This window comes from Chlamydotis macqueenii, chromosome 7, assembly GCF_036417535.1.
Source record: "Chlamydotis macqueenii isolate bChlMac1 chromosome 7, bChlMac1.mat, whole genome shotgun sequence".
Classification (NCBI taxonomy): domain Eukaryota; kingdom Metazoa; phylum Chordata; class Aves; order Otidiformes; family Otididae; genus Chlamydotis; species Chlamydotis macqueenii.
Window position 1 is genome coordinate 1,573,041 of NC_141562.1, and position 27,356 is coordinate 1,600,396.

The 27,356-nt window shown below is 39.5% G+C and overlaps 1 protein-coding gene across 6 annotated transcripts in view; it reads left to right on the plus strand.

Moving 5' to 3' along the window:
• Positions 1 to 27,356, plus strand: part of ADK (adenosine kinase) — a 305,394-nt gene that overhangs the window by 131,185 nt on the left and 146,853 nt on the right. For all 6 annotated transcript variants that reach the window (XM_086752774.1, XM_086752773.1, XM_086752771.1 and 3 more), the window contains 2 exons: positions 6,516 to 6,688; positions 16,665 to 16,773. In XM_086752774.1, coding sequence (XP_086608900.1) covers positions 6,516 to 6,688; positions 16,665 to 16,773 — 282 coding nt within the window. The remainder of the gene's footprint in view (positions 1 to 6,515; positions 6,689 to 16,664; positions 16,774 to 27,356) is intronic.

The window sequence follows — 27,356 nt, forward strand, 5'->3', positions numbered from 1 at the left end:
TAGAGTAGACTGAGGCATAGTTAACAGTAGTGTACAGTTGCCCAATGAATCTGTCTTACTGTACCCAAGTATGATGTTCCATTTTCATGTTGTTAATATGCTTCCATTAACAGCTTAACACCACACGTTCTAGCCATGGAGTAACAAGACTTTTTTGTGTTGTACTTTATTTGCCACTTTGCCATGTTTCTCACACACTGTTCAACAAGAAAGTTAGTGATTCTCTTAAACCTTACTTCATACATAGCTTTGTAATATTAGCAAATGTCTTAATGAGCAGTTGTATACATTGAAATAACTGCAAAAGAGTCCCAAGTAAACCTGGAATTCTTACCATTGTGATAACCCTTTATGTAACCGTCATCTGAGTGATGGAGAATGAGCGTGACCAACCCTGTTTTGTAGATGTATCATCTTTTACCTGGTTTTGAGAAGGGATCACACTGATGTTGTGGAAAGGGAGGGGGAGCAACACATCAGATCAAACAAGGAGGTGGTTGATGCTTCAAACAGGGAAGGCACAAAAGGCCAGCTGCAGTCTCTACTATGTGCAAAACCTTCTGCCTTTGGCCTCAGATAACGTGTTTCAAACTTTAGAAGAGAGGCTGCAGCACTTCGGGTATTTGAGGCAGAACTGTAGCATTGTAAATAAAGGATGAGAGGGTGATGGAGTGAGGAATACTGGAACTGGGTGCCTAGATTGGCCAATGTTAAAGGAGTTGAAAAGAAGAGAGAGCTAGCTTTTGGCTACATTGAAACTTTCGAATATGGCTACTACATTTTAAGAAAATATACTTGCATTTCCTTGTACAGCAAGAAGCTTACAAACTAGAGGAAAATTAAAATAGTGGACAAGCAGATGAAGAGCAAGAGGGAAAGAATAGGAAATGGGATACAAAAAAATAGCGACACTGAAAATAGTTGTTTGGATTCCAGATTTTGTTAAGAGGCAGTTTGTTAGCTTTGTGTTTTTAAATGTAGAAGTGAATGAAGTACTGCTCTTGGATGATTAACATTTTGATAGACATCTTAATTTGGAAAGCTATAGCAAAATGCAACTTGTGGTGCCACACTAAAATGAGTAGATATTCCTGTGCAGAGATTTGGATAGTACATCTTGAACCAAATCCTGATAAGATGTAGATATCAGTCTCAGTGCAAACCTTCAGTTCATCTTTTCCTTTAAAAAAATATTATCCCTTTTATCTCATTTCACTGGAAGTTGCTTGAGGGTGTTGTCATGCATTTTAACAATATCACTTCCTCATGCAAGATTTGGCAGCTTCAGCTAATGGTGGAAGAATTACTGTACAGGACATGGGGCTCACTATTGCAAGCCTGCTTTTTTAAAGATAAGCTTATTTTTTCCTTTTCATTTATTTTCTTATGTGGCCATTATGTGATAATAGCTGTTGCACTCTTTAAATGTTGATCAATGAAAAAAAAAAGAAAAAGGAAAAAAGATGGCAAAGGTGTTGGAACAAAGCTGCAGTATCTCATCTGTTTTCCAGGGTCTTGACGATGTATTCTCATAACAATGACTCTTGAGTAGGTATACGGGGTCTGTTCGGGATGGAATTATTTTTCTTCATAGCAGCCCATATGGTGCTGTGTTTCAGACTTGTCACCCAAACAGTGTTGTTAACAGAGCAGTGTTTTAGCTATTGCTGAGCAGTGCTTGCACAGCGTCAAGGCCTATTCCGTGTTTTCACTCTGCTGTCCCAGCAAGTAGGCTATGGGCTGGGAAAGAGGTTGGGAGGAGACACAGCCAGGACAGCTGACCAACAGAGTATTCCAGGCCCAATGGAATATAGTCAGCAATAAAACTTTTGAGGGCAGGGGGAGAGGGGGAGCTTTTCCGAGGTAGCCATGGCTTGGAGACTGGCTGTGCATCGGTCTGCTGGTGGGAGATGTTGAATGACGGCCGTTGCATCATTTCATCTTGACCCGTGTGGTTTTCTCCTCACTGTTGCACTTCTAGTTCTCTCCAGTCCTCCAGCAGGGAGGATTGAGAGAGCAACTGAATGGGGTGGCTACTGGCTGGTGTTAACCCAGCACAGTGGGGATTTTAAATGATACAGTATGTGTAATGGTAACAGAATATTGCATTCCATTTGTGCTTGAGGTCCATCACATCATTCACTATAAATAATTGGAACAGTGACAGTGATGTCTCTTTTTGTTTAGGATTGTTTTGCATATTGTCAGGTTTTCTGTTTTTAACATGCACGTAATAATTTTGGTTTTGATCCCACTCTTTCTCATTTTATCTGGTTTTTTAAGATGAGGTGTGATTTATATTTTAGAAGCTAAAGAAAATTCCTAAAAATATTCCTAAAAGCTTTTTAATGGCCTGTATATAATTGGTGATGGGAAATGTCTTAGGGGTACAACAGGCTGCTGAAACCTTATGAAAAGTGTATGGACTCATTCTAAAATTCAGAATATAAAAAAAAGAGATACCGCAAATAGCGCTGTATAAAAATTAGCCATTTCTGTTCCGATTTACTAGAAAGAATACCTCGTGAGTAGTTGCTAACATTGTTTAGATTTTAGCAAGCATGTTAAGTCTTAGCTAATTTTAGATCTTTGGAGTCCTCTCCTGTGAGCTGCAATTTAAAGTAAGATCAGATTTGACAGATCATGCAGAGAAGAGTCCAGCTTCAAATAACGCACTTCAGATGCACTTCAGATGTCTGTATTCGGTGTTAATGAGTTTTGAAGATCCTTCACTGTGAAGGAGCATAATGCTTCCTGTTGTGTTGTCAGTTCCTAGGCATTTAGGATTCAAGCCTACAGCTGAAAACTCCTATGTGCAGAAGGTATGTCAGTCTAAGCAAAGCTTCGTATGCTTTGGCATTGTTAGTTTAAGACGTCTGACAGATGCGGAAATGCACTACTGGCTGCAGCTTTAAAAAAGAATTCAGGAGTTAAGAAGTTCAGATGAAGAACAATGTGGGACTGATAGCGAGTGTTCTCTGCAATTGCCACCCACTCTCTGGAACACAAAGGTTAACTCTGATCATCAAAAAACACTTGAACGCGTACTCCTACTACTCTGAGCCTAAGTTAGCCTCATGAAAATACGGAGAGAAGTGTTCTGTCATTCTCTACTGTATCCTTGAGTGCCAGCGTGCTTGCTTCTTTGGGAAGTGCTGGTTTCGGTATTTGATCATAAGGAGTAATTTGCCTCATATATATACCACCTCTAGTGGTAGAGTAATATGATATTAGATGATGCTTATTTTGAAATCAGCCTCATTTTAAGACAAGGTTATGTTAAAGGCAAGAAATAAATATTTTTAAAATGTTAATGTTTGCTTTCGGTTTACCAAAGTGCATACAACAAAAATGTAAGGAAAATGCAGGTTGTTTAACTCAGGAGAGCATGAAAGGTATTTTATTTCCCCTGCTCCTGCCTCTGTCACGGATGCTAATGCTAAATGAAAAGGTCAAAACCTGTACTTGAGTATACCTGCTGTCCAAGCTGCATTGACAAAAGAAAACTTTAGGATGGAGAAACATGTTAGATTTCATAAACAACTCAAAATTTAGTGTTTCCTTTGTAGTATCCCCTTCTGAGGCTGTCTTGTTCTTTCATTATAAGTTCCTGCTTCTGACACTTCTGTCTTTGAGCCATTAACAGCCTCAAATTCCCTTGGGTGATGGTGAGGATTCATGGTGTGGCCAGGTGCCAACCTCTCCTGACCAAACTGTCAATACAGTGAGTTAATAGTGGCCTCACTGCCTAGCCAAACCCTAGATAATTAACTCATTATGCTAGTGCCTGCTGAGCTGGGTCATTTTCCGTTTCTGTCTAGAATCTTTTTCATTCAATTAAATCTTGTATTCCACATAAATCTATAAAATGAATTTGCAGTTTATATAACCATATACCTGGCCTTAATGTGTGTGGTTTGTTATTGGCCTTCATTTGACTTTCGATATAATGCTGCATGACTTTTTCATGGTGATAAATGTCTTGTGATGTCTGACTCCCATTCCCATTTAGAGTATTTTAGCCAAAATGCTGCTAATAACAATAACAATGGTGTGTGAAGTAGCCCATAGAAGCCTGTTTTTTCCATATTAGGTTATTAGAAATGAAACTTCAATCCAAGGTCAAACTTTTAAAAAGTGCTCAGGGTCTACCTTGAAGATGTTATTTTATCTCTCTTGTTTTTTCACACCTATGCAAAAAATGACTGCTGTGACTCATTCCTCTAGGTGCAACTTCAATGGTATACCACAGAAATATTTCTAGAGTTTAGTTTCATTGAGTTTGTAATGTGATGTCTGGTTTTTGCCTTTAACTAATATGTAGCCTTTTAGCTGAGGAAAGGAGGAACAGTTTGGAGGAGTTCCGCAACTAGCAACACCTCACTGCCATTATTGTGGAAATATGTGAACATAATTCCAAGAAGCTAAGAGGATTTGTAACTGAAGATCTGTGATGAGAGGATCTTTCCGGAAACACCACTGAACTACTTTTCCATCTTCCTCGGTGTTGCTTAACTTAGCTCAGATGTTCAAATAAAAAGAATATCTATATAGTGTGAATATTCTCCCACCATATAATATCCATGCTTCAAATAATCATGAGTATGAGCAGAACCGCTGCTTATGGAAGAAATGGTCTGCACAATATGCAAAGCTTCATCTCAAGAAATCCTAGATCGTGACTTCTGCTTCTCAAGGATAACTTTCCTTACATTTAAAATAAGGATTGTGACAGTTATATATGGCATGTATCACATCTGAATTCAAACTGAACTGCTGCCAGTAGCCAAAACTGTGATACTTGAACAGAAATTCTTATTTCAGAGATGTATGTGAAATATTACTTACTACTGCTCCAAATGTTGTCAGACTTTATATAAAAAGGATGGAAAATTTATGTCATTTGATAAAATGTTGTAAGCCTCAGGTGCCGTTTGAAGTTCTGTGTTTCCATTCTTATCAGTGTGGAAATTGGTTTCATATTTACTTACAGTAGGTCACAACATCTTTAGTCTTATTAAATAATCTGTTCTAATTGACCATACCTCCAAATATAAGATTACTGTCCCTAACACTGTGCGAATGTTTATTATGCATGTGTAAATGTATGTAAAATACAAGGATATCGTAGACAATTCTCTTAGGAGTTTTCTTAATTTATATTAATTTAGACTGGTATGGAATAGATTAGCAGAGCATATGTAGTGTGGATTTCATGAATGAGAGACTGAACACTGCCACCATCTGACAACACAATCTTTTTTTTGTCCTTAGGCTTCATATATATTAAATTGCTGCAGGGAAGAGGCCTTGCAGCTTTTGTCCACCTTTGCGTTGTTAATGAAGACTTTTACATGACTAAAGATTTTTATTTTTTTTTTCCTCCTCTGGAGCTGGAAGTAATAAAGATGTGACTAAGCATGTATTTGCAACTCAGTTACTTGACCTTTCTACAACCCACAGCTACCACTAATGCTACTTTGTAATGGAGACATTATCGTTTATTTAAATCTTGATTAGGAAACAATTACAAGTAGGGTTTTAGTATAGCAGTAAATTGATGTACCCTTTAATTCATAGTATAGATTGAGTGGATAAGCTTTCTGACTGTGATTAGAGTGAATTATAATGACTTCAGTTGGTTGACTCATCACCAGAAGGGTAGGGCCTATGATTGTTTCTTCACTTTTACTTTTTTAGTTCACTCTTGATTTTACTTTGCTGCTTAATGCTATTTTTTAACTTAGTACAAAATTGAGTTACATTTATGGTTGAATGATACATATTTTGTGTTAAGAAAAGATGAGCTTTATGAAATAACCCGGCACCTTAGCAACACTGTGGAGCTACCCTCTTTCTTTACAATTCACGTGACAGAACTGCTCTTAATAAAGTTAGAGAGAGGTATTTTCATGCATGGTTTAACAATGTAAATGGGGAGCATTTCCTTTTTTGCATATAATTAAATGGTAGACACAAATAGTTATTTTCAGTACCATTAGGTTTTGTATATATTGTGAATGTTGCACAATGTTTCTTGTTAGGTTTATCAAATTTACTGTTTTCCTTATGTGCTGTCTCTGGGTTTTGTGTTTTTTTTTTTTCGTTTGGGTTTTTTGTCTTTTTTACAAATTTTCTTTAAAGATACCATATGTTTCTTGATTAAATGTAAGTGTAGGGGCATCTCTTTTGAACAAGGGAAGTTCTTTTGATATACCTTGTAAAAACATACTAATCTACTTTATTTGATAGTGAACTATGTGTATTGAAGTTTTACATTAGCTATTAAACACTCAGTGGGATCACTGAGGGTAAATTTTTTATTCTTTACTGATCTTCCCTCATTAGTGCACCAGATGTTTTTTACTTCAGACATAAAGTGTTCTGTATGTCACAGTGCTCTGTAGACAAAGAATTAAATGTAGTGAGTGGACAGAAAAAAAATAGCAATACGTAATATATCGGGCATGCTAACTTTTTTGTGGGTTTTTTTTTTTTTTCCTCTCAATCTGCAGTGGATGATTCAGAGCCCTTACAAAGCTGCAACTTTCTTTGGGTGCATTGGCAAAGATAAATTTGGAGAGATCTTAAAGAAGAAGGCTGAGGAAGCTCATGTGGATGCCCATTACTATGAGCAGAGCGAAGAACCAACAGGAACCTGTGCTGCCTGCATCACTAGTGATAACAGGTCAGGGGCCTTAGATATTTTCCTAAGATATAAATATAATCAGCATAGTGTTTGGAGCCTAATTTGTTTGGATTATTTGGCCTTGAAAAAATTGAATGATAAAGTATTAGCACTGGTTTGAGACAACATAGGACTGCCTAGCTTATAGTTTTGGGCTGCGTGGTATTAATATGCTTTTAAAGAATAGCAGTTGTATTAGGGGAAAAAAAAGTGTGAAATAAAAATATACTACTTCTTTCTGAGCTTTATAGCTTCCAATTGCTCTGGAGAGAGAAAATATGTGGGAGACAAAAGTTGATTAACAAGTTTGTTTATGCAGCCTATGTGAAAGCTGACTGACATATAAAGCACATTCTTGATTAGCAAGTGAGCAATGTACTTCAGGTGATAATGTGTTTAAAGAGGATATATGTCAGCATATAGGCTGATTGAAAGGGTTAATTTGATTTTATAGATGAGGAAGAAAACAAAAACAATTTTTTTAATCGTTGTTGCAGTTGTTGAGAAGTTAATCTAATAATTAGATGTCCTGGTTTTGTTGGGGGGGGGGGGGGCGGGTTACGGTGGCAACTTCTGCAAAGAGCTTCTAGAAGTTGTTTCCCCTTTGTCTGGTGGACTCGGCCGGGCCTAGGGCAGACCTGATGCTGGCCAGGGCCGAGCCAATTGGTAGCAGAACGTTCCCTGATAATGCCTCTGTGATAATATATTAAAGAAGGGAAAAAAACAGGAGGGGGAGGAGAGGAGAGGAGGAAGAAGAGATGATGTGAAGAAGCTGAGCAGGGGCAGAGAGGGGAGGTGTGGGCCTTGTGGCCCTCACCCTCTGGCCTCCCACCGGGCAGCTGACTGGGCCCAACTTGGCCCAGCCCAGCTGCAAGAAGTGGAGAGGAGATGAGATGTGAAGAGAACCTGAGAGGTGTCTGCCTGAGCTGGCTGTGAAGAATTTTTTGTGAGAGGAATGGCTGCAGATGCCAAGATCAATGAAGAAGGAGGGGGAGGAGTAATGCGGCTCCTGGCCAAGATTCCCCTGCAGCCTGTGGTGATGACCATGGTGGAGCAGGCTGTCCCCCTGCAGCCCATGGAGGTCCACGGAGCAGCAGAGATTCACCTGCAGCCCATGGAGGACCCCACATTGGGGCAGGTGGATGCCTGAAGGAGGCTGTGGCCCGTGGAGGGCCTGCACTGGGGCAGCCGTTCTGGAGGGACTGCACCCCATGGAAGAAATGACTCACGCTGGACCAGTTCACAAAGGCCTGTAGCCTGTGGAAAGGGACCCCATGATGGAGCAGGGGAGGAATGTGAGTAGTTCTTCCCCAAGGAGGAATGAGCGGCGTAAAGTGACAAGTGATGAACTGACCGTAAACCCCATTCCCTTTTTCCCCCGCTGTGCTGCTCAGTGGGGGGAAGGTAGTAGAGATAATGTTAAGCCCGGGAAGAGGGAGGAGTGGGGGAAAGTTATCTTATTCTCTTTCTCATTATCCTGCTTTGGTTTTGATAATAAATGAATAGTTTTCCCCAAGCCAAGTCTGTTTTGCCCGTAACGGTAACTTTAAGGATCTCTCCCTGTTCTTATCTCAAACCTTGACCTTTTTTTTGTTATATTCTCTCTCCATATTCTCTTGGAGGGTGGGGGGAGTGAGAGAGAGACTGCATAGTCTGGTCCTGATCGGAGCTAAACTATGACACTAGAGGTTCATCTAATAATCTCCTGATAAGATGCATCCATGAGTCCTGAGGGAACTAGCGGATGAACTTGCCAAGCCACTGTCCCTCGTATTTGAAAAGTTGTAGCAGTCCAGTGAGGTTCCCACTGACTGGAAAAGGGGTAACATAACCCCCATTTTTAAAAAGGGAAGCAAGGAAAACCTGGGGAACTACAGGCCAGTCAGCCTCACCTCTCTGCCTGACAAGGTCATGGAACAGATCCTCCTGGAAACAATGCTAAGGAAAATAAGGAGGTGATTGGTGACAGCCAACATGACTTCACTAAGGAAAAATCATGACTACCAATTTGGTGGCCTTCTATAATGGGGTTAGAGCATTTGTGGACAAGGGACAACAAATTGGCATCATCTACCTGGACTTGTGCAAAGCATTTGATACTGTCCCACATGACATACTTGTCTCTAAACTGGAGAGACATGGATTTGACAGACAGACCACTCAGTGGATAAGGAATTGGCTGGATGGCCACACTCAAAGAGTTGTAGTCAACGGCTTGATGTCCAAGTGGAGACTGGTGATGAGTGGCGTTCCTCAGGGATTGGTATTGGCACCGGCCCTGTTTAACATCTTTGTCAGTGACATGGACAGTGGGATAGAGTGCACCCTCAGCAAGTTCGCCGGTGACACCAAGCTGTGTGGTGTGGTGTGATTGACATGCTGGAGGAGAGGGATGTCATTCAGAGGGACCCTGACAGGCTGGAAAAGTGGGCCCATGCAAACCTTATGAAGTTCAACAAGGCCAAGTGCAAGGTCCTGCACATGGGTCAGGGCAATCCCAAGCACAAATACAGGCTGGGTGGAGAACGGTTTGAGACCAGCCCTGAGGAGAAGGACTTGGGAGTGCTGGTGGATAAGAAGCTCAACATGAGCCAGCAATGTGCCCTTGCAGCCCAGAAAGCCAACCGCATCCTGGGCTGCATCAAGAGGAGCGTGGCCAGCAGGTCGAGGGAGCTGATTCTGCCCCTCTGTTCTGCTTTGGTGAGACCCTACTGGGACTACTGTGTCCAGCTCTGGGGCCCCCAACATAAGAAGGACATGGATCAGCTGGAGAGGCTGCAGAGGTGGGCCACGAAGATGATCAAAGGGCTGGAGCACCTCTCCTATGAGGACAGGCTGAGAGAGTTAGGGCTGTTCAGCCTGGAGAAGAGAAGGCTCCTGTGAGACCTTATAGCAGCCTTCTAGTACCTAAAGAGGGCTGATGAGAAAGATGAGGAGCAACTCTTTAGCAGGGTCTGTTGTGATAGGATAAGGGGTAATGGTTTTAAAATAGAGCGATGTAGATTGACACTGGATATAAGAAAGACATTTTTTACACTGAGGGTGGTGAAACATTGGAACAGGTTGCCCAGAGAGGTGGTGGATGCCCCACCCCTGGAAACATTTAAGGCCAGATTAGACGTGGCTCTGAGCAACCTGATCTGGTTGAAGATGTCCCTGCTCCTTGCAGGGGGCTTGGACTAGATGGCTGTTAGAGGTCCCTTCCAACCCAAACTATTCTATGATTGTAAGTGTAGTTCTTTATGTCTACATCTTAACAATTTCTTCTCAATTTTTTCTTTCATGTTTTCATTTGCTACTTTTTTTAGATGGTCTTTGCTACATAAAAAAAATCACTTCTTTAGAACTCTGTGATATATTCAACCTTCTACATTTGTAGACTGTAAACAATGGTCTTTGTGATATTTTGTATGGTTTCAGAGCATTCCATAAGAACCCATTTATAGTGATTTATTTTGAGTATTGAAATACATTTAATAAAACAAGAATTTCAGAAAGAGATAATGAAGACAATAGGCCTTTGTCATGAGCATATATCTTTGCTTTCTTCTTTATCCCTCCACCCACAGCATTTCAACTGATGTAGTGCTTCTTTACTGATTACCTCCTGATGATTTTTTGAAGGTTTCACAGCCAGCCAGTTAGGGCTGCCTTAATCTTGAGATGTTACCGGCACACACTAACCCTCCCTGATTTCTGCCGATATCTAAATTTTCTGATACTAGATATTGAAACAATAATGAAAATGCTATAAATTACCCTGAAGAATATTTTCTTTTTGGCTCTGTATAAGAGCAAAATATCTATCATTATTCTTTTTGGTTTCCCTCTGGCTTTCGGTGCCATTGATCATGAGGAACTGTTCTTTCCCTTTCAAAGCAGTATCAGGAGTTAGTGGAATTTATTAAGGTAAGATAGCAGTCCGATAATTAAAATCTACACCAGACTTCCTGAGGAGCTGGTGAATGTTTTGGGTAAAAATGGAAAAGATAGTAGACAGCAACATGAACTGAACTGAGAGTCAGGGAAGGGAGAATTTTTCATATAATGTGTAGAACCCTGGATAAATTTTAGTTAAAGCGGACATATATTCCAAACCCCTGCAGGAATGCAGGGCCAGCTTTGATGTTAGATCACATTTTTTAGGGCCATGTCCAGCTGAGTTTTGAATATCTCCAAGGATGGAGGTTGCACAGCCTCTCTGGGCAACCTGTTCTAGTTGACCACTCTTCATGGGAGAAATTCTTTTGATGATACTCAGTTGGAATTTTCCTTCTTCCAGCTTGTATCTGTTCCTTCTTGTGTGCAAGAATAGTCTGGCTCCATCTTCTCTGTAAACTTTCCTTAGATATTTGAAGTTAATAGGAAGGTCTCCCCCTAGGTACCTCTTTTTAAGGCTCAGCCAAGCCTTTCTGAATTTGTTAAGATTCCAGCCCCCTAATACTCAGAGAGTGGTGGTCAACGGCTCAATGTCCAAGTGGAGACCGGTCACGAGTGACGTCCCTCAGGGGTCCGTGTTGGGCCCAGCCCTGTTCAACATCTTTGTCAGTGACATGGACAGTGGGATAGAGTGCACCCTCAGCAAGTTCGCCGATGACACCAAGCTGTGTGGTGCCGTCGACTCGCTGGAAGGGAGGGATGCCATCCAGAGGGACCTGTCAGGCTGGAGAGGTGGGCCGGTGCCAACCTTATGAAGTTCAACCAGGCCAAGTGCAAGGTCCTGCATCTGGGTCGTGGCAATCCCAAGCACAAATACAGGCTGGGCGGGGATTGGATCGAGAGCAGCCCTGAGGAGAAAGACCTGGGAATGTTGGTAGACGAGAGGTTCAACATGAGTGGGCAATGCGCCCTTGCGGCCCAGAAGGCCAACCGCATCCTGGGCTTCATCAAGAGAAGCGTGGCCAGCAGGTCGAGGGATGTGATTCTGCCCCTCTACTCTGCCCTGGTGAGACCCCACCTGGAGTACTGCATCCAGTTCTGGAGTCCCCAACACAAGAAGGACATGGACCAGTTGGAAAGGGTCCAGAGGAGGGCCACAAAGAAGATCAGAGGGCTGGAGCACCTCTCCTATGAGGACAGGCTGAGAGAGTTGGGGCTGTTCAGCCTGGAGAAGAGGAGGCTCCGGGGAGACCTGATAGCGGTCTTCCAATACCTCAAGGGGGCCTACAGGAAAGATGGGGAGAAGCTGTTCAGTAGGGCCTGTTGTGATAGAACAAGGGGTAATGGGTTTAAATTAGAAGGAGGTAGGTTTAGATTAGATATTAGAAAAAAATTTTTTACAATGAGAGTTGTAGAGCACTGGAACAGGTTGCCCAGAGAGGTGGTGGATGCCCCATCCCTGGAATCGTTCAAGGCCAGGCTGGATGGGGCTCTGAGCAACCTGATCTAGTCAGGGATGTCCCTGCTCCTTGCAGGGGGGTTGGACTAGATGACCGTTGAAGGTCCCTTCCAACTCTAACTATTCTATGATTCTATAATAGTGATGATGGCCCTCTGCTTGGCTCACTCCATTATGTCAGTGTCTTACTTTTAATGGAAAACTCAAAGCTAGACGTCGAACTCCAGATGACATCTAGAGACTAGAACAGAGGTTTTCTTCTGTGCTGAATATATAACTTCCTTTGTCCTGCTGGCTGCATGCTTTCTCAGATAGACTGGAATGGGATTAACCTTCTCTGTGCAGGTGTAGTGCTGACTTATCTTCCAAGCCTGGTCCACCAGCACCTCCAGGTCATTTTCTGCAAAGCTGTGTTCCATCCTGTCAACATTCGGCCTATATTGTTGCGTGGGAGTTAGTCCATCCTAGTTCCGTGACTTTGCATTTACCTTCAAGTTTTCTGTCAGCCCAATTCTCCAGGCTTTTGAAGATCCATTGAATGACAGACAGCCCTGTCCTCCAGCTTATCAACCTGTCCCTCCCAATTTCATGTCATACATAATGTCTTACTCTCAGGAATGAATGTACATACTCAGTAGAGGAAGGAAGTTCATTCATCTTCATCTGGAGTTTTGACATTAATTATGTCTCCAGACTTCCCCCCTTGTCTCCAGGATCCATATTCAGTTTTTCAAAGAGAAGACAAGAATAAAGATGTTTTTGCTCTGTCATTCTCTCTCACTTCAGTCACATAGTGTCTTTGTCTGCATCCTGTAGCAATCACGATTTCCTGGGTGACATGATGAGAAACTGACGTAAAGACTGTCAATAGACACGCATCATGAATTCAGGAAAAATGTGTGTATCTTTTGCCATGCATTTCAACGGAATTTAGAAGTTTAGGTAAATTTATTCATAAAAATGTCTGCAAGTACTTCTTTAACTTACTAAGCAGTATTTTTGGTTTGCTAACATAAAACACTTTTCTCTCTCAATGTCAAATGTTTGCTCAAATACTAGAGACAGTGGCTTCATTGCAATTGCTGTTTTAGACCATAGTTAAGAGTGTGCAGGGAGCACAAGAGCCTTGTTTTCCTCCTTGGGAGATTAAAAAAAATGGCTGATGGTTGCTGCTAAAGGCTTTATTGAGCAACCCCACCTCTTCTATTTAGGGCAAGTTTATTCTCAATCTTTAATTACTCTTTGATTTTTTTTTTTAATTGGTTTTCAGCATTTTATGTATTTGTAAGAATCACTTCAACCTGTTGCCGGTTGATAACTCTATTGATTAATAATTAAACTGTGCCAGTTGGGGTATGTGCTAACTTCCTTCTTCAGGTAATTCAACTTACTTGTCTCTTGGAGGAGCTGGCTAATAGCACTCCTGATTTTCCCAGGAAGCGGCTGTGTATATTTGTTCCAGATGCCCTGATGTGGATGTTTCTTGTTTCTGCTAAGTCTGTCTAGCTTTTTGCAGGAAAGGGTTCTTAGCTAATTCATAATTACCACTCTGAATTCTGTAGCTTAGCAATACTAATACGCTTTGTTTTCTCAGAGCTTTTCAATAAAATCTTAACACATTATTAACTCCAAAGTAGTACCTACACTCTGTCATAATTTGTGAGTTTGATTTGTGCATTCTGGTCAGAAATACCCATGTGCACAGACTCCATTACACTGTGATTTGAAGCACTCTGCTGTCTCCAACTACCATATTTCATTGCAAAACCATCTACCTTCTCTGTGTCCCACATGTTGAACTTAATGCTGTTAGACTTACAGTTTTAATTTGGAAAAGCTTGTTGCTTTGTCTTCAGTGCAACAATCTTATTACACATCATGTGCAGAGCATCACAGTTAGATGTAGCCACAGAGAGCTAGGTTTACAGTTTCAGGGTCAAGTGGTAAATGAAAGGAAACGTATAGAGAATTTTTGCTTAGTTTTCTGGAACGTAATTACTTTTCACTTAGCAGCATACATAGACAAGATTTTTCCAGCTAGATCCTTGATAGATATTTAAGATTTGCCAAAATGGAAAGATTTATTTTGCTTTTTAAATTTGGTTTACAGAAAATTACCAGAGTTATGCATGTGTCTTTCTTGGATTTACTTGGTTCACCAGTGGATTTCTTGTAATTGAAATTATAATATTCATCAAGAATGAAAATTCTTGCACTGTTACTTGTACTGCTGCAGAGGCTTGGTCTATCTGTTGCTAAATGCTTTTTTTTTTTTTTTTCATTTTCAAAATTCACATTAGTTCTTATGCCTGTAGGCTTTAGAATTAAAGAGATAAGCGCCAAGAATATTCCTGGGATTAAGTGACACAGTACTCTGCTAGGTATTTTGATATATTCAGAAAAAGTTATTCTGACATTTTGTTTTGATTTTTATATACTTGACCTGTTTAACTTACAGGGATTGTCAGTGATGAATGCTTCAGGAAGTTTATACAGAGACTTGGTTACTGTTTTCATAAGAGATTCTTTTGAGCTTTTGTTTGTTTCTTATTGAATAAGACAAAGAGAAATGGTGATAACGGAAGGATGCTGGTTTGAGGTGGAATAAATTTTCAAGAATTCCTAGTTTACTTATGTTCTAACACCTGTACATGGTACTCAGTCTGGAGGCAGAAGCATGACTCGGTAGAAGCAGAATAGCAATTCACTCTGACCCATTATCTCTGGATTATAGTACCGTTTCTATGGAAGAGGATGATACACACAATATCAATAGTATGCATGTTGGAGAAGGCAGAACTTTTCAATAGCCATATGTTGTATGTGTAATTACACATAAATTATCTGGCTAATGCAGAATTATAGAATGGTTAGGGTTGGAAGGGACCTTCAAGGGTCATCTAGTCCAATCCCCCTGCAAGGAGCAGGGACGTCCCCCACTAGATCAGGTTGCTCAGAGCCTCATCCAACCTGGCCTTAAATGTTTCCAGGGATGGGTCTTCCACCACCTCTCTGGGCAACCTGTTCCAGTGCTCTACAACCCTCAGTGTAAAACATTTCTTCCTTCTATCTAGTCTAAATCTACCTCCCTCTAGTTTGAAACAGTTACCCCTAGTCCTGTCACAACAGGCCCTGCTGAAGAGTCTCTCCCCATCTTTCTTGTAGGCCCCCTTGAGGTACTGGAAGACCGCTACAAGGTCTCCCCGGAGCCTCCTCTTCTCCAGGCTGAACAGCCCCAACTCTCTCAGCCTGTCCTCATAGGAGAGGTGCTCCAGCCCTCTGATCTTCTTTGTGGCCCTCCTCTGAAGCCTCTCCAGCTGGTCTATGTCCTTCTTATGTTGGGGACTCTAGAACTGGACACAGTACTCCGGGTGGGGTCTCACCAGGGCAGAGTAGAGGGGGAGAATCAGCTCCCTCGACCTGCTGGCCACGCTCCTCTTGATGCAGCCCAGGATGTGGTTGGCCTTCTGGGCTGCAAGAGCGCATTGCCTGCTCATGTTGAGCTTCTCATCCACCAGCACTCCCAAGTCCTTCTCCCCAGAGCTGGTCTCGATCCATTCTCTGCCCAACAAAACAGTGATGTGTTAATCTTAAAGGTGCATCCTATGACTATTAAATCTTGGAAATTAAATGTAAAACTCTTTATGCCAGCATGGAACTGTCTGTTTCCTCAACTCCCCTACTCTAAATATTGGATGTTATTAAACATGCTCATAATAGAATTGCACAGAAGGATTTGGTGATAGTAGCCAGAATGGAGGGCTAGTGCATAACCACTGTTTATGACCTGTTTCTAGGAGTACATCTGTAAGTTTTGTGTTTCGTAAGGCTGAATTGAATGGCTGAAGAGGAGGATTTAAAATAGAATATATCTTACATGTAACAAAGTAAATATGATACAAGTATTTTTCTTCTTGCTAATGGAAGTTGTGTTCCATGGCTTGTGTTATAACTTGCGAGGAAAGAATGAAGTACAAATGAGATTTTGGTAGTTTTCCAGTAATACACAGCTAAGCCAAAGTTTTGGTTTTTTTTTTTTTAACAATTCATCATCTAAAAGTAGCAGTGTGGCCCCTTTTCATGTGCTAAAGGAAAATATAAACCTAATGGGGGAAAAAAAACCCAAACCTCTCTTTAAATAGTATAACTATTCATTGGAAAATGATAAAGGCGAGTCATAAATATTCATTAGCCTTTTGGTCTAGTGAAGGAAAAGAGTTTTACAGAACATAAACTGGAGTAGCTACTTTCCTTTAGGTCTTAGGTACTAGAAGAGTTTTAATGAAAATCTGCAGATGCTGAGTTGATACAGGGGGAGTTGATCACAAAATGCAACAAAGGTTGACTGTAAGCAAATGAAGGCATGTGAACAGTATAATAGTGATAGGTTACATAAACTATGTAGCTAGTTTTAAAATATATTATTTCATAAATGGTTTAAATTTTAATTATATTTAAAATATTATTTTAAATATGTAAATATTATGAAATGGTCAAATAAAGTATATGTGTTTTGTTAATTGCTTTTATGTTCCTTATGGTCTTTGATTATCTCTGAGAAATCTCGGGTTTTTTTTGAGAAATTTGCAGTACTGTTAGTTAAAGAAGATATAATGCCTGGTTTTTAATCACTTTCAGGTCTCTTGTAGCTAACCTCGCTGCTGCTAATTGCTATAAGAAGGAAAAGCATCTTGATTTGGAGAAGAACTGGAAGTTGGTGGAAAAGGCCAAAGTTTATTATATAGCAGTAAGTTCAACTTCTTTCAAATTGCTAAAATTTGTGTTACAGCATTGTGAGACTTAAGCAATGAGCATGTCTGTTGCATATTGTTTAGAATGATTTAGTAGGAATACAATGAAAGAAAATGACTGCTTCAGTTTCTGCGTAGTTAGATTTCTTTGAATTTAAATGTACAAAGGTACAAGTATGTTTTAGTTGTGAGCTTTCTTAAATTAGTGGGAAAAAATCCTAAGAACTAAACATATTTTCAAAGCTTTTGTAGTAGTGCATCAAATTTACATTTCACATTTTCTAGTAAATTGTTGTGAAGGATGCACAAATTATGTAGAAAAACACTATTAGCATAATTATTCACTGCAAACAGTTTGAGCTTATTTGTGTGAACAATCTTAATTGCTATTTATTCCATAGTAATTACTACTGCACCTTATAACTCAATATTTCAGAAACAATGATTGTGACAAATCTCTTGAATGTGAGCCGTGGGGAAAACAGATTTTAATGATGAAATCTTACTTCTGGAATAAAGGGGTTTTGAGAATGGGGTATTAGTAGATTCACAATTAGTATTCTTTCTTTACCATACAGGATGAATCAAGACAGATTAGTGTATTTGTGTAGATTACATCTTGCCTAAACAGAAGTGGTGAATTTTTCATCTTGCTCTGAAGTTGATATGACTGATCAAAATTAGCAAACATAAACATCTATGACAGATTAAAACCTCATAACACGCATGTAATATATGGATTCTGTATGACAGCTGCTTCCATTCTGCTACCTGAGCTATGTGGGAACAGCTGGTAAGAAGTGTAAAAAATTGATTATCCAGGAGGAACAAGTTCATTGAAAATACAGTTATTTTTTTTAGCTAGTGTTAACGTCTCCTACAGCCTGTTAGTTTGCACTGCTGTAGGCTTTACATGGTTGTTATTGATTCTTGTGTATGGCCAAGACTGCCCCTTTATAACTGTCAAAAAATACTTAGAACCTTCTCAGTATACAAAGAATATAATTCCCACTGCTATGACAATATGTTTGTGCTGCAGTTAAAAAAATATGTAGGTTTATTGTCTACTCATTTTTTATTTCTGTTTTTCAAATGTTCAGAGTTTTTTATTTCCCAATAATTATACCTCAGTCTGATCCAAATGCCCTGCTTAGGAATTAATGCTATTGGCAAAAAAAAAATAATGAAAGACTGAATGTAGTTTAAATAACAAAGAATGACAAATATTCCCAAAAGCTATACTGCACTAAGTATTTTTAATTTTATCATGCTTTATATATAATAATCAATGAAGCATCCAGTATACAGTTTAGAAAAGTTAGATTTAGTGGAGATGCCTCAAGAGAAGTGGGAAATGTTACATGAGGTGAAAAACAGGTTTGGATTTTTTTAAGATACGGCCTTCATCCTAGTTTAGTTCTGAAGCCACTCTTCTGTGTTCAGCCAGTTTGATCACTTAAATTTTGGCTAGTTGATTCACTACTCTCATTTTTGTATATATTAAAAGCTGTTCTTCAGATGCCAGTTCTACAACATCCAAGCTTGGACTAAGAGACAGAGAGTTATTGTACTAAACTGAAAATAAAACCCAAGTTGCTGTATATGTTAATGGATAAATAAGTAACACTGAAGTGCTAATAAATTGTATTAGATATTTGCAAAATGAAAACCAGATTAGGGAAACATCTGATTGCAGGAGGAGATCTGTTGGGTAAATAACCTGGTTCACACCTGTAGCAAAAGCCCTCGAGGGGTTCATCTAAGAGATTTCTAGGCCAGTGTTATCACTTTGGATTACAGATTGCATGTGTAACTTAAGGAGGGAGACAAGCATGGAACTGTACACAATCCCTCAGTGCATTCATGCCCTTTTGTTTCATTTAGCTTCTTTACTTGCAGGTTTGTAGCGATTTACCAGATTAAACAGAACCATGTAGTGAACAATTACCACTCCAGAGGTACAGGGTAGCTCTCGAGAGTCTTTAGTTTGTCTGCTGTTGTCTGTCTTCACTTTAGTCTTGTTACCTTCCTTGGCTTTGCACTGCACATATGTTGCTTTTCATTTCTTTCTTTCTATCCAACTGTCACCTGTTTCTTGGATTGCATTAGAATGTTATGTAGGTGACAATACTTATTCTGGAAATCCATGTCCTGAGATCATCAAACAATCTATTTTCTTGGCAGAGTAGAGCAGTTCTTGCTTTAGGACAGGTCTGTGATATCCTACGGTCATCTGTATGTGCTTCTTAGAATAGATAATACGCTTTTCAGTGCAGCATTCAGCAGAATGGCCCTCAGATGAAACTTAGCTCTGAAATCTAATAAATTCACAGGGCGGGGAGTAGGTACAAAGGAAAAGATAGTGAAGCCGTGACAGAACCCTTATAGTCAACTTCTGTTACCGTGAATGAACACAATACATTTATTTTAGCCATCTGGTAATCAGATCCAGCAGACAAATTGGAGAAAGACTAGTGAAGAATAGGACCCTGTAAATCACAGATACAAGCAAAATAGAGAGGCTTCCCCAGCTTTCTCAAAGATGGTAAACTTTAAAGGTGCACTTCAATCCTTTAAAATTACTCTACTTTGTATCATTTAAGATAGATTACATGTACTGTCAAACTCCATGCAATTTCTTTCGCTTCTCCAGATATAATTCATATACTTGCAGTAATTCCTACCATTGACATCATATCTTCCAGTCTGTCATATTCATTTTGCTGTGGATCAGCTAGCTGTGCTGCTGATGCCTGATTAGAATTCACTATGAAGGATTTTATTTGGTTCCTACTGGGGCTAGAAAATGTCTTTTCCTCGGATACTTCCCTTATTTCAGAATAGGTTGGGAGTTATGATAACATTAAACATTGTCATTCTGTCTCTGAAATTGTGAATGGGACACAACCTGACATGAAAATAATCTTAAGTTGTGTTTTGTGTGCGGCTTTTTTCATTTTTTCTTTTTCCTTTCTTTCTGTAAATCTGTGCTTTCTGCCAGAACTTATATTTTAGAATTCTTAGGTGTTAGAGTTGCATCTTACAAACTTGGATGATAAACCTCCATATTTGAGCACCTTGTTTGTCTTACTTTCAGAGGCATTTAATAAACTGATAGTAGTACTGTATTTATGTAGGCATCTCTAAAAATTGTTTAACCTGTATTGTTTTGTGGGGGTTTTTGTGTTGTGCTTTGTTTTGGGGTTTTTTTTTTTTTAAGATCATCAATGTCTTTAGTGCCAACTGAAATCTATGGGAGTTGCCGGTACTCAGTGTCTTTGACATTGCACACAAACATTTTAATATTTCAAATGCAACTTGCACTATATAGCTATTAATTTTCATATTTTATGAAGGCCTGGAATGCAAAGATATTTTTATTGTCAATGTTTTTGATTAAAAAATAATCCACTGATAAGAGTTACTTAGGAGAGCAGAAAAACTGAGGAGAATTTTAGTTATCATTTGACTCCAATGAGCACCTCTATGTTACTGTACGTGAGTAAGGAATTCTGCACTTGTCCTTTCATAATGGGAAGAAAATGGAAAGGAGAAAATGCTTTCCTTCATTAAAAGCTGCACTTAACCTTGTGAAATCTTAACTCTGTGACAACTGATACCACTTGCTCATACAGACAGCTGAATTTTAACTTTCTGCGTGGTGCTTCCCAGATGTGTGTTTTCTCTTGTTCCAGTTAGCCATCCTTATTTCTGCCAGTTATTTACCTTTACTCAATTTCTTCTTCAATCCAACACCTGCATTCATTTAATGTTTGGAGTTGGAGGCCTTAGGTGGGTGAAACACTGTCATTTGATGTTAATATTATCTTGGTGCTGAAGCAATAGATGTGTTCTTGAAAGTTCCTTCTGTGCTACAGTTTTTCTTTTTCTTTTTTTTTATACTTTTCTTTACTAAGCATATGAAACGGCAGTGTTGACTACAGTTAGGTTTGCAGTCTGTAGTAACTTGAGTCTTAGCTGAGATTGGATCACTTAACTAGCTCCCAAAACTGAAACAGATCTTCCTGTAATGAAATGCTTGTCTCTTTGCTGTACAAAGGAAAACAGTAGATTGTTGTCTAGGAACTGTATTTGAATTTGTATTTTGTGGATATATTTTGTGTCCTTATAAGCTGGTGTTATAAGTGATGTCTCTCAAAGCTCTTCTCATTACTATCTACGTAGACTCCTTGCCTAGCCATTTCATGCAGGTACGGTATTCCTGATGCTCATGCTTTTCTGTGCTCATTAAAGAGATGGGGGACCATTTTTACACTGTACTTTATGCATTATGATCTCTTGTCTTTGCTTTTTGAATTTACAGTGCCTGAAACCTTCAGCTCCTGTGCTGCCTGTTGTAGACAGAGTAAAGGAGCAATGAAGCTTTTCTATAGCTCTAAGAATTATTTCTATGCAGCTGAATTTTGGGCTCCTCACTTTCAGTATTGCTATATAACCTTTTATTCAGAGAAGATAACTCTTTCACTCAGTCACCTTTGCATGGACTGTTGTTATTTCACAGTCCGCAGCAGTTTAAACCATCCCTTCTCCTGCTTCCATGTGGCAAATAATAGAAATTTCTCAATAATAGAAATTTCTCCATCTTCGGTTGTACCACATTATGTATAAAATTTTTATAATACTGCTTAGATTTGTTAGCCTACAGTTAAATTACGTTAACTACCTTCAGCAGCTCTTTTGTATTACAAAGTTAATGGCAAATGTAGTTTATTTTGATGTTCGTGACAGTTCTGATCAAGATCAGGTATTCTGGTCTTATGCTGAGTTTCAAGTCGGAGATGTCATGTGTTGTGGGGTGCTATATTGAACCCAATGTAACACACCTCTCTGCTGGAGGAGAGGTTTTTAAAACTCCAGCCACCCTGGTATGTTTCAACAAATACTGTGGTATTTTTATATTTATTTTCTTTTGATGCCTAAGTGCTTGTCTAAGCAGAGAGATGCTGTGGTGTTGTAGTGGGCTTGATGGTGGAATTATCTGGTTTCAGCATGAGTCTGTCAAAACATAAGTTTGATGTCAGCAATGTGTAGCAAAGCTTAAATAACATTCTACAGTATTTTACATGGGGTTTGGCTATTCTACTTGAGAAAAAATGCTGGTTATTATAACAATGTCAGTATAAATGAAATTTCTTTTGTGCTGTCTCCTCCTTTCAAGGCATATTCAGTGAAGGCATTTTTATTGTAATTTACTGCTATGATGAGTATGATAATTTACAATGGATTGTGATAAGTTTTTTTCTTTGAGATGTGCTTGGTCTGTGTGTGCATCATGGGAAACAAGAAATGTAGCCACTGACAGAAATCAAAATATCCCCTGAAAAAGAGATTTGTTTCAGTAGCTCCCCAATAGCTTTTTTTCCATCAATAACTTTTGCCATAGCACTCTGGCATCAGTATGTATGCCATTTGACATGCAAAACTATTTGCATGTCAGTGATGAATAAGTTTGATGCCCAGGAAAACACCATTCTGAATGTCTTAACCGTAAAGAAGAAGCTGCAGCTAGCAACAGTTAGTTGTGGCCTTTTTTGCTGGCCTGGGATAACATCACCTTCCTGAGGCCTACCATCTTGAGGGATTGTGTTTTCTGGAAGTTATAGCTGAAGTGTGATGCATTCAATGTGGATTGCATTCATTGCTTCCTGTATCTAAGCAGGAAGCAAATCTGCCATTTACGGGCTTCCAAAACAAATATGGGAAAAATACTTTCTCGCTCATAAATACAGAAATTCCCAGCTTTATTTCTTTGATGAAAATGTGAAAAAGAGCTTTGTCTAAACTGGCAACAGCATGTGTTATGCCATTCTATGATGTATTTAGGGTGTGGTATGCATTATGCTACCATTTCAGGTATGTCTCAGACATAGACAGTTTTGCCAGTTGTCTTCTCAAGTAACTTATGTGGAAAAATGAATTAGAACCTTTTAAATTATTTTTTGCAAAGCTTGATCCACAAGATGTCATTCTTTGAAGGTGAATGCTTTGTACTTTTTATAGAAAAATGCATAATCAACTTTTAAGAAAGATTGTATCTCCTTTGTCTGTAATAGAAAATTCATGAGAATCTGTCTGACATCATAAAAACATTTATTTCTAAATGTTCACCTCTGTGCTATTAATTTTATTTATTTATATGACGAATACACATGGTTCCTTTCCTGTCATTCCCCTCCTACCCCAGTAGCCTTTAAATTTAGGATACACTTCTTCAGCACAGTAATTAGTGAAGCTCAGTCATCGCTCCTTTTATCATGTAATTTTTGAGTGGTTTTTTAGAAGAATGCATTATTAGAGCACTTACACAGCCAGTCTAGCTGCAACAGCCAGGCGGCAATAGCAGTGCCATTTTTCACAAAGAAAATGTTGAACAGGAGCCAAATGTTTGGTGGCAGAGTCTGTTGCTAGGAAATCAAGTTCCTGAGGCGATTAATGACAAAGCAAGCAATAACAAGAAGGCAGAATTACAGATTTAAAAGAGAGGGAGAAAAAAAAGTGGTTGGTGTTATAATTACCCAAAGAAATCTGAACTCATTAAATTGGCTGTTTTTATGATTGACTTTAATTGGAGGTTAGCTCAGATATTTAGCTCCTTTCCCACCCCTTTAAACACACACATGCACATAATCTGTAGAACTGCAGACTTGTTTTTCTAAGCATTGAGAGGAGCTTGCCCTGTAATTTGATCCCCACTGACAGATGCATTTTCTATGCTGCCATTTTGAATTAACCTATTGTGCAACAATTTTCCTCAGCTCTGTTGAATAAAACATCAAGTCTTATTACCTCAGATGGATTTGATAGAGTAAAAGAATGTACTTCTAGCTGAAGTAGACTATTTGCAATGAGTTCAGTGATTTGAACTCTGCCAACAAGCACCAATAATTTGTGATGTATACTTAAAGAACGAAAGAGAGAAGAGCCACGTGGGGGGTCTTTTTGGCTGTATGAAGTTCAAACACAAACCTCAGAGTAATATTGTTGTTTGTGCTAAGGTTATTCCCCAAGATCAAGCCTCTTTAGATAAAGCATGTTAACTAAGATTTTTACCATTAGGCAGATTGCTTTTGAACCAGAGATTCTCTTACCCCCAGTGGTTATCCAAACTGTCAGGCTACTGTGGAATTAGAAAAATAAAAATCAATCCCCCTTTCCCACAAACCCCAACAGTCGGATTTTTCCTCTGAGACTTCTTTTGTGAAGAGAATTTTTCCCTTGTAAAGTCAAACTGGAATAAATGATGTTTTAAAATGATTTTAAATTCCAAATACTTTGTATCCTGTGGTAAGGGAAGAACAAGCTTTCACCTTACCCACTTTTCTCCCCAATTAGAAAAACTTGTGCAGTCAGTTCAACAAAATTTTGGCACAGAAATTGGGAGGCAACTGACCCTGACATTTTAATCCTGTCGTGTTTCATCGATCATGTTCAAGACAATATTCCCTACTTGCAGCAAGTGATAAGTGAGAAAATATCCTTTTACAGTGTCTGTAAGTGAACACACAGAAGCTAACTATAAAAGCTAAATGATGCCATAGCTCTCCAAATTCCTAATCAAACAGTGAAACAATAGAACCACGTGTATTCTGTCCAACAATACCCACATTACTAATAAGATGCCAATGCCAAGCTGTCTGCTTTGTTAAATACGCAGGTTCCCTGAGGCAAGAAGACAGCTGCTATAACTACTATGAAATTTGGTAGCTCAATCTATTTTTGCTACCCTTGGGCTATCAAGCTACTGTTAATTCAGACCACCCCAATTGGTACACTTTAGGGATTTTTTTCAAAGTGTTTGTAATTAAAATGATAAAACATCATTATTACTCCGAAGATATTGTGTTCGCTTTGCATTTGACAGATACCTACAGAGATAAACCCAGCATGTAATTTTCATTGACATAATGGTTGTGATTGCATTATCCTTTTAAAAGTATATTGCCTTGAGGGGGGAGGGGGGAAGAGGGGAAAGGGCATGCTTTTATTTCATTAGTATAATTTGTAAATCTGTTGAAATACTAAATCAGTCTCTTGGTTGCAAGCTACTTGTCTGCAAAGGCTGAATTGGGCTTTGTAGCAGACCGGGGAGTGGAGAGAAGAGGCGTTCACCAGGGCCAGCTCTGCCACCAGAGACAGAGACCCACTGTGCCGCTTGCAGACCGCTCCAGAGACCTCTGCTCCCAGATGCCACTGCCTTCAGGGACACTGAGTCTCAAATCATATGTAAAGTCTGGGCAGACTTAACACACTATTTAAATGTGAATTAAAAAGAGAAGCCTTCATACTCTAAGGGGTGAGGTGAGTCAATTCGAGGGAAATTTTTACTGCAGGTGCTCTTGCATGTCAGTCTTCATTAGATGCTCTCTTTATGAGAGCACAAGAATTTCGTCTGTTACCATGTCAACTTTGTTAGAGCAAAATCTCAAAACTAAAGCACCAGCAAATTGAAGAGTTAGAGGCTCTGACCGAAACAGTGTTGATTATATCTTGAATTATTTTTGTTTCAATACTTCTCTGATATGGTTTTTAAAGAATCATTAATTTAAGACTGTTCTAAAGACTAAAACTCAAAATTTGTGAATTTTTCTACTTTGATGTAACTAGCTTATTTTGGATGCTGACTACTGAAGTTTCTAATAAACTGGTAGCCACCACTGTTACAGATGATTTAAGTTTGGTGTTCTACCTTTTTTTCTGAAGAAGTTGACCCCATTAACATGTGGCAATGTCATAGTCTGCATAACCATGGAATATGTATTCTTTGTGTCTATGTCATGAACTGCCACACTAAAACCAGCATATAAACACTACAGCAATGGTGCTTTTTGTTACATGAAGAACCGCAAAAACTATGTGCATGTGTGTAACTTGAGTTAAACTATTTATGGTAGCCCACTGCTTGATCTGAAGTTGAAATTACAGTTTCATTTATTGTTTGTGTGTGTAATAGGGATAGTGCAGGTGGTTAAATACAAACAACTTCTTTTTCCTTACAAAAAGTTAAGAACAATGATTTGCTTTGAAATGAACACTCTGAAAGGATCCCATTCGTGTTTGTAATTTCAAAGGCAGTAACTTTTGCATTAAAATTATAGAATGGTAAAATATGTATACATAGTGCAAGAGGATTCACTGTGTCCAGTTCTGGAGCCCTCAACATAAGAAGGACATGGACCAGTTGGAGAGGCTCCAGAGGAGGGCCACAAAGATGATCAAAGGGCTGAAGCACCTCTCCTGTGAGGACAGGCTGAGAGAGTTGGGGCTGTTCAGCCTGGAGAAGAGGAGGCTCCGGGGAGACCTGATAGTGGTCTTCCAGTACCTCAAGGGGGCCTACAGGAAAGATGGGGAGAGACTTTTCAGCAGGGCCTATTGTGACAGGACTAGGGGTAACTGTTTCAAACTAGAGGGAGGTAGATTTAGATTGGATATTAGGAAAAATGTTTTACACTGAGGGTTGTAGAGCACTGGAACAGGTTGCCCAGAGAGGTGGTGGAAGACCCATCCCTGGAAATGTTCAAGACCAGGTTGGATGAGGCTCTGAGCAACCTGATTTAGTCAGGAATGTCCCTGCGCCTTGCAGGGAGGTTGGACTAGATGACCTTTGAACGTCCCTTCCAACCCTAACCATCCTATGATTCTGTGATTCATATACGCTTCCTCTTAGCTCAAAAACCGAACTATACTGAATGGCATTGACTTGCACTATAGGCTACAGGTGTTTTGAAATAGCAGGGGCTGCAAGCAGGATAGGAACCTGAAGGCTCCTTTTTGATTCTGCAAGTAACAATTATTTTTAAAAGTAAAAATGTTTTTACAGCATAGCTAATCAATATCCTAAAAATCTGTGTCAAGTAAATTTTAGTGTGCTACATTGTGCTTAACAGTTGTGTACTTAGAGTTAAAAGGTATTTTGCAGAAATGCTTCTGTACGGATTTTCAGTGATAATATATTAAACATGTTAATAGTATGCTTTGCAGATTGGGCTTTTTACAACTTCAGATAGATTCCTTAGCCCTTTAGGAGGCAGAAGGGCTGAGTCCTGCCAGCCTTGTTTGTTACTGAGTTTATTTGAAAAAGGAATCAACTGATTCCAATGACAGGCTCTGGAAGTTCATTTGAAAGAGGCTACAGGACATAAGAGAGATCCTGGATCGGCCTTTGTGCAACAGAGGAAAAGACCTTTCCGCATTCTCAGGGGAATATCTGCTTTAGCTGAGATCTTTATGGTATTTTCTGAGTTTCTTTCTAAACAGCGGAACTGTGCCCTAAAGACAGGGCTGAGCAGGTTTTGTAGTGTGGCTTTAATCCATCTAGTTGTGGGCCTGATGCTCAATCAGGAGTGCGCGGGGTCACCTGCTTGGTAAATGTGCTTCAGACTGTCTGGTGTGGTCAAAAGAAAGAAGATCCTCCTTTTTTTCTTTTCTTCTTCCTTTAATTAAGGATAGAATACTTAAGGAAATACTACATTCAAGGCCCCCTCAAGGGGGCCTACAAGAAAGATGGGGAAAGCCTGTTTAGTAGGGCCTGTTGCAATAGGATGAGGGGTAATGGTTTTAA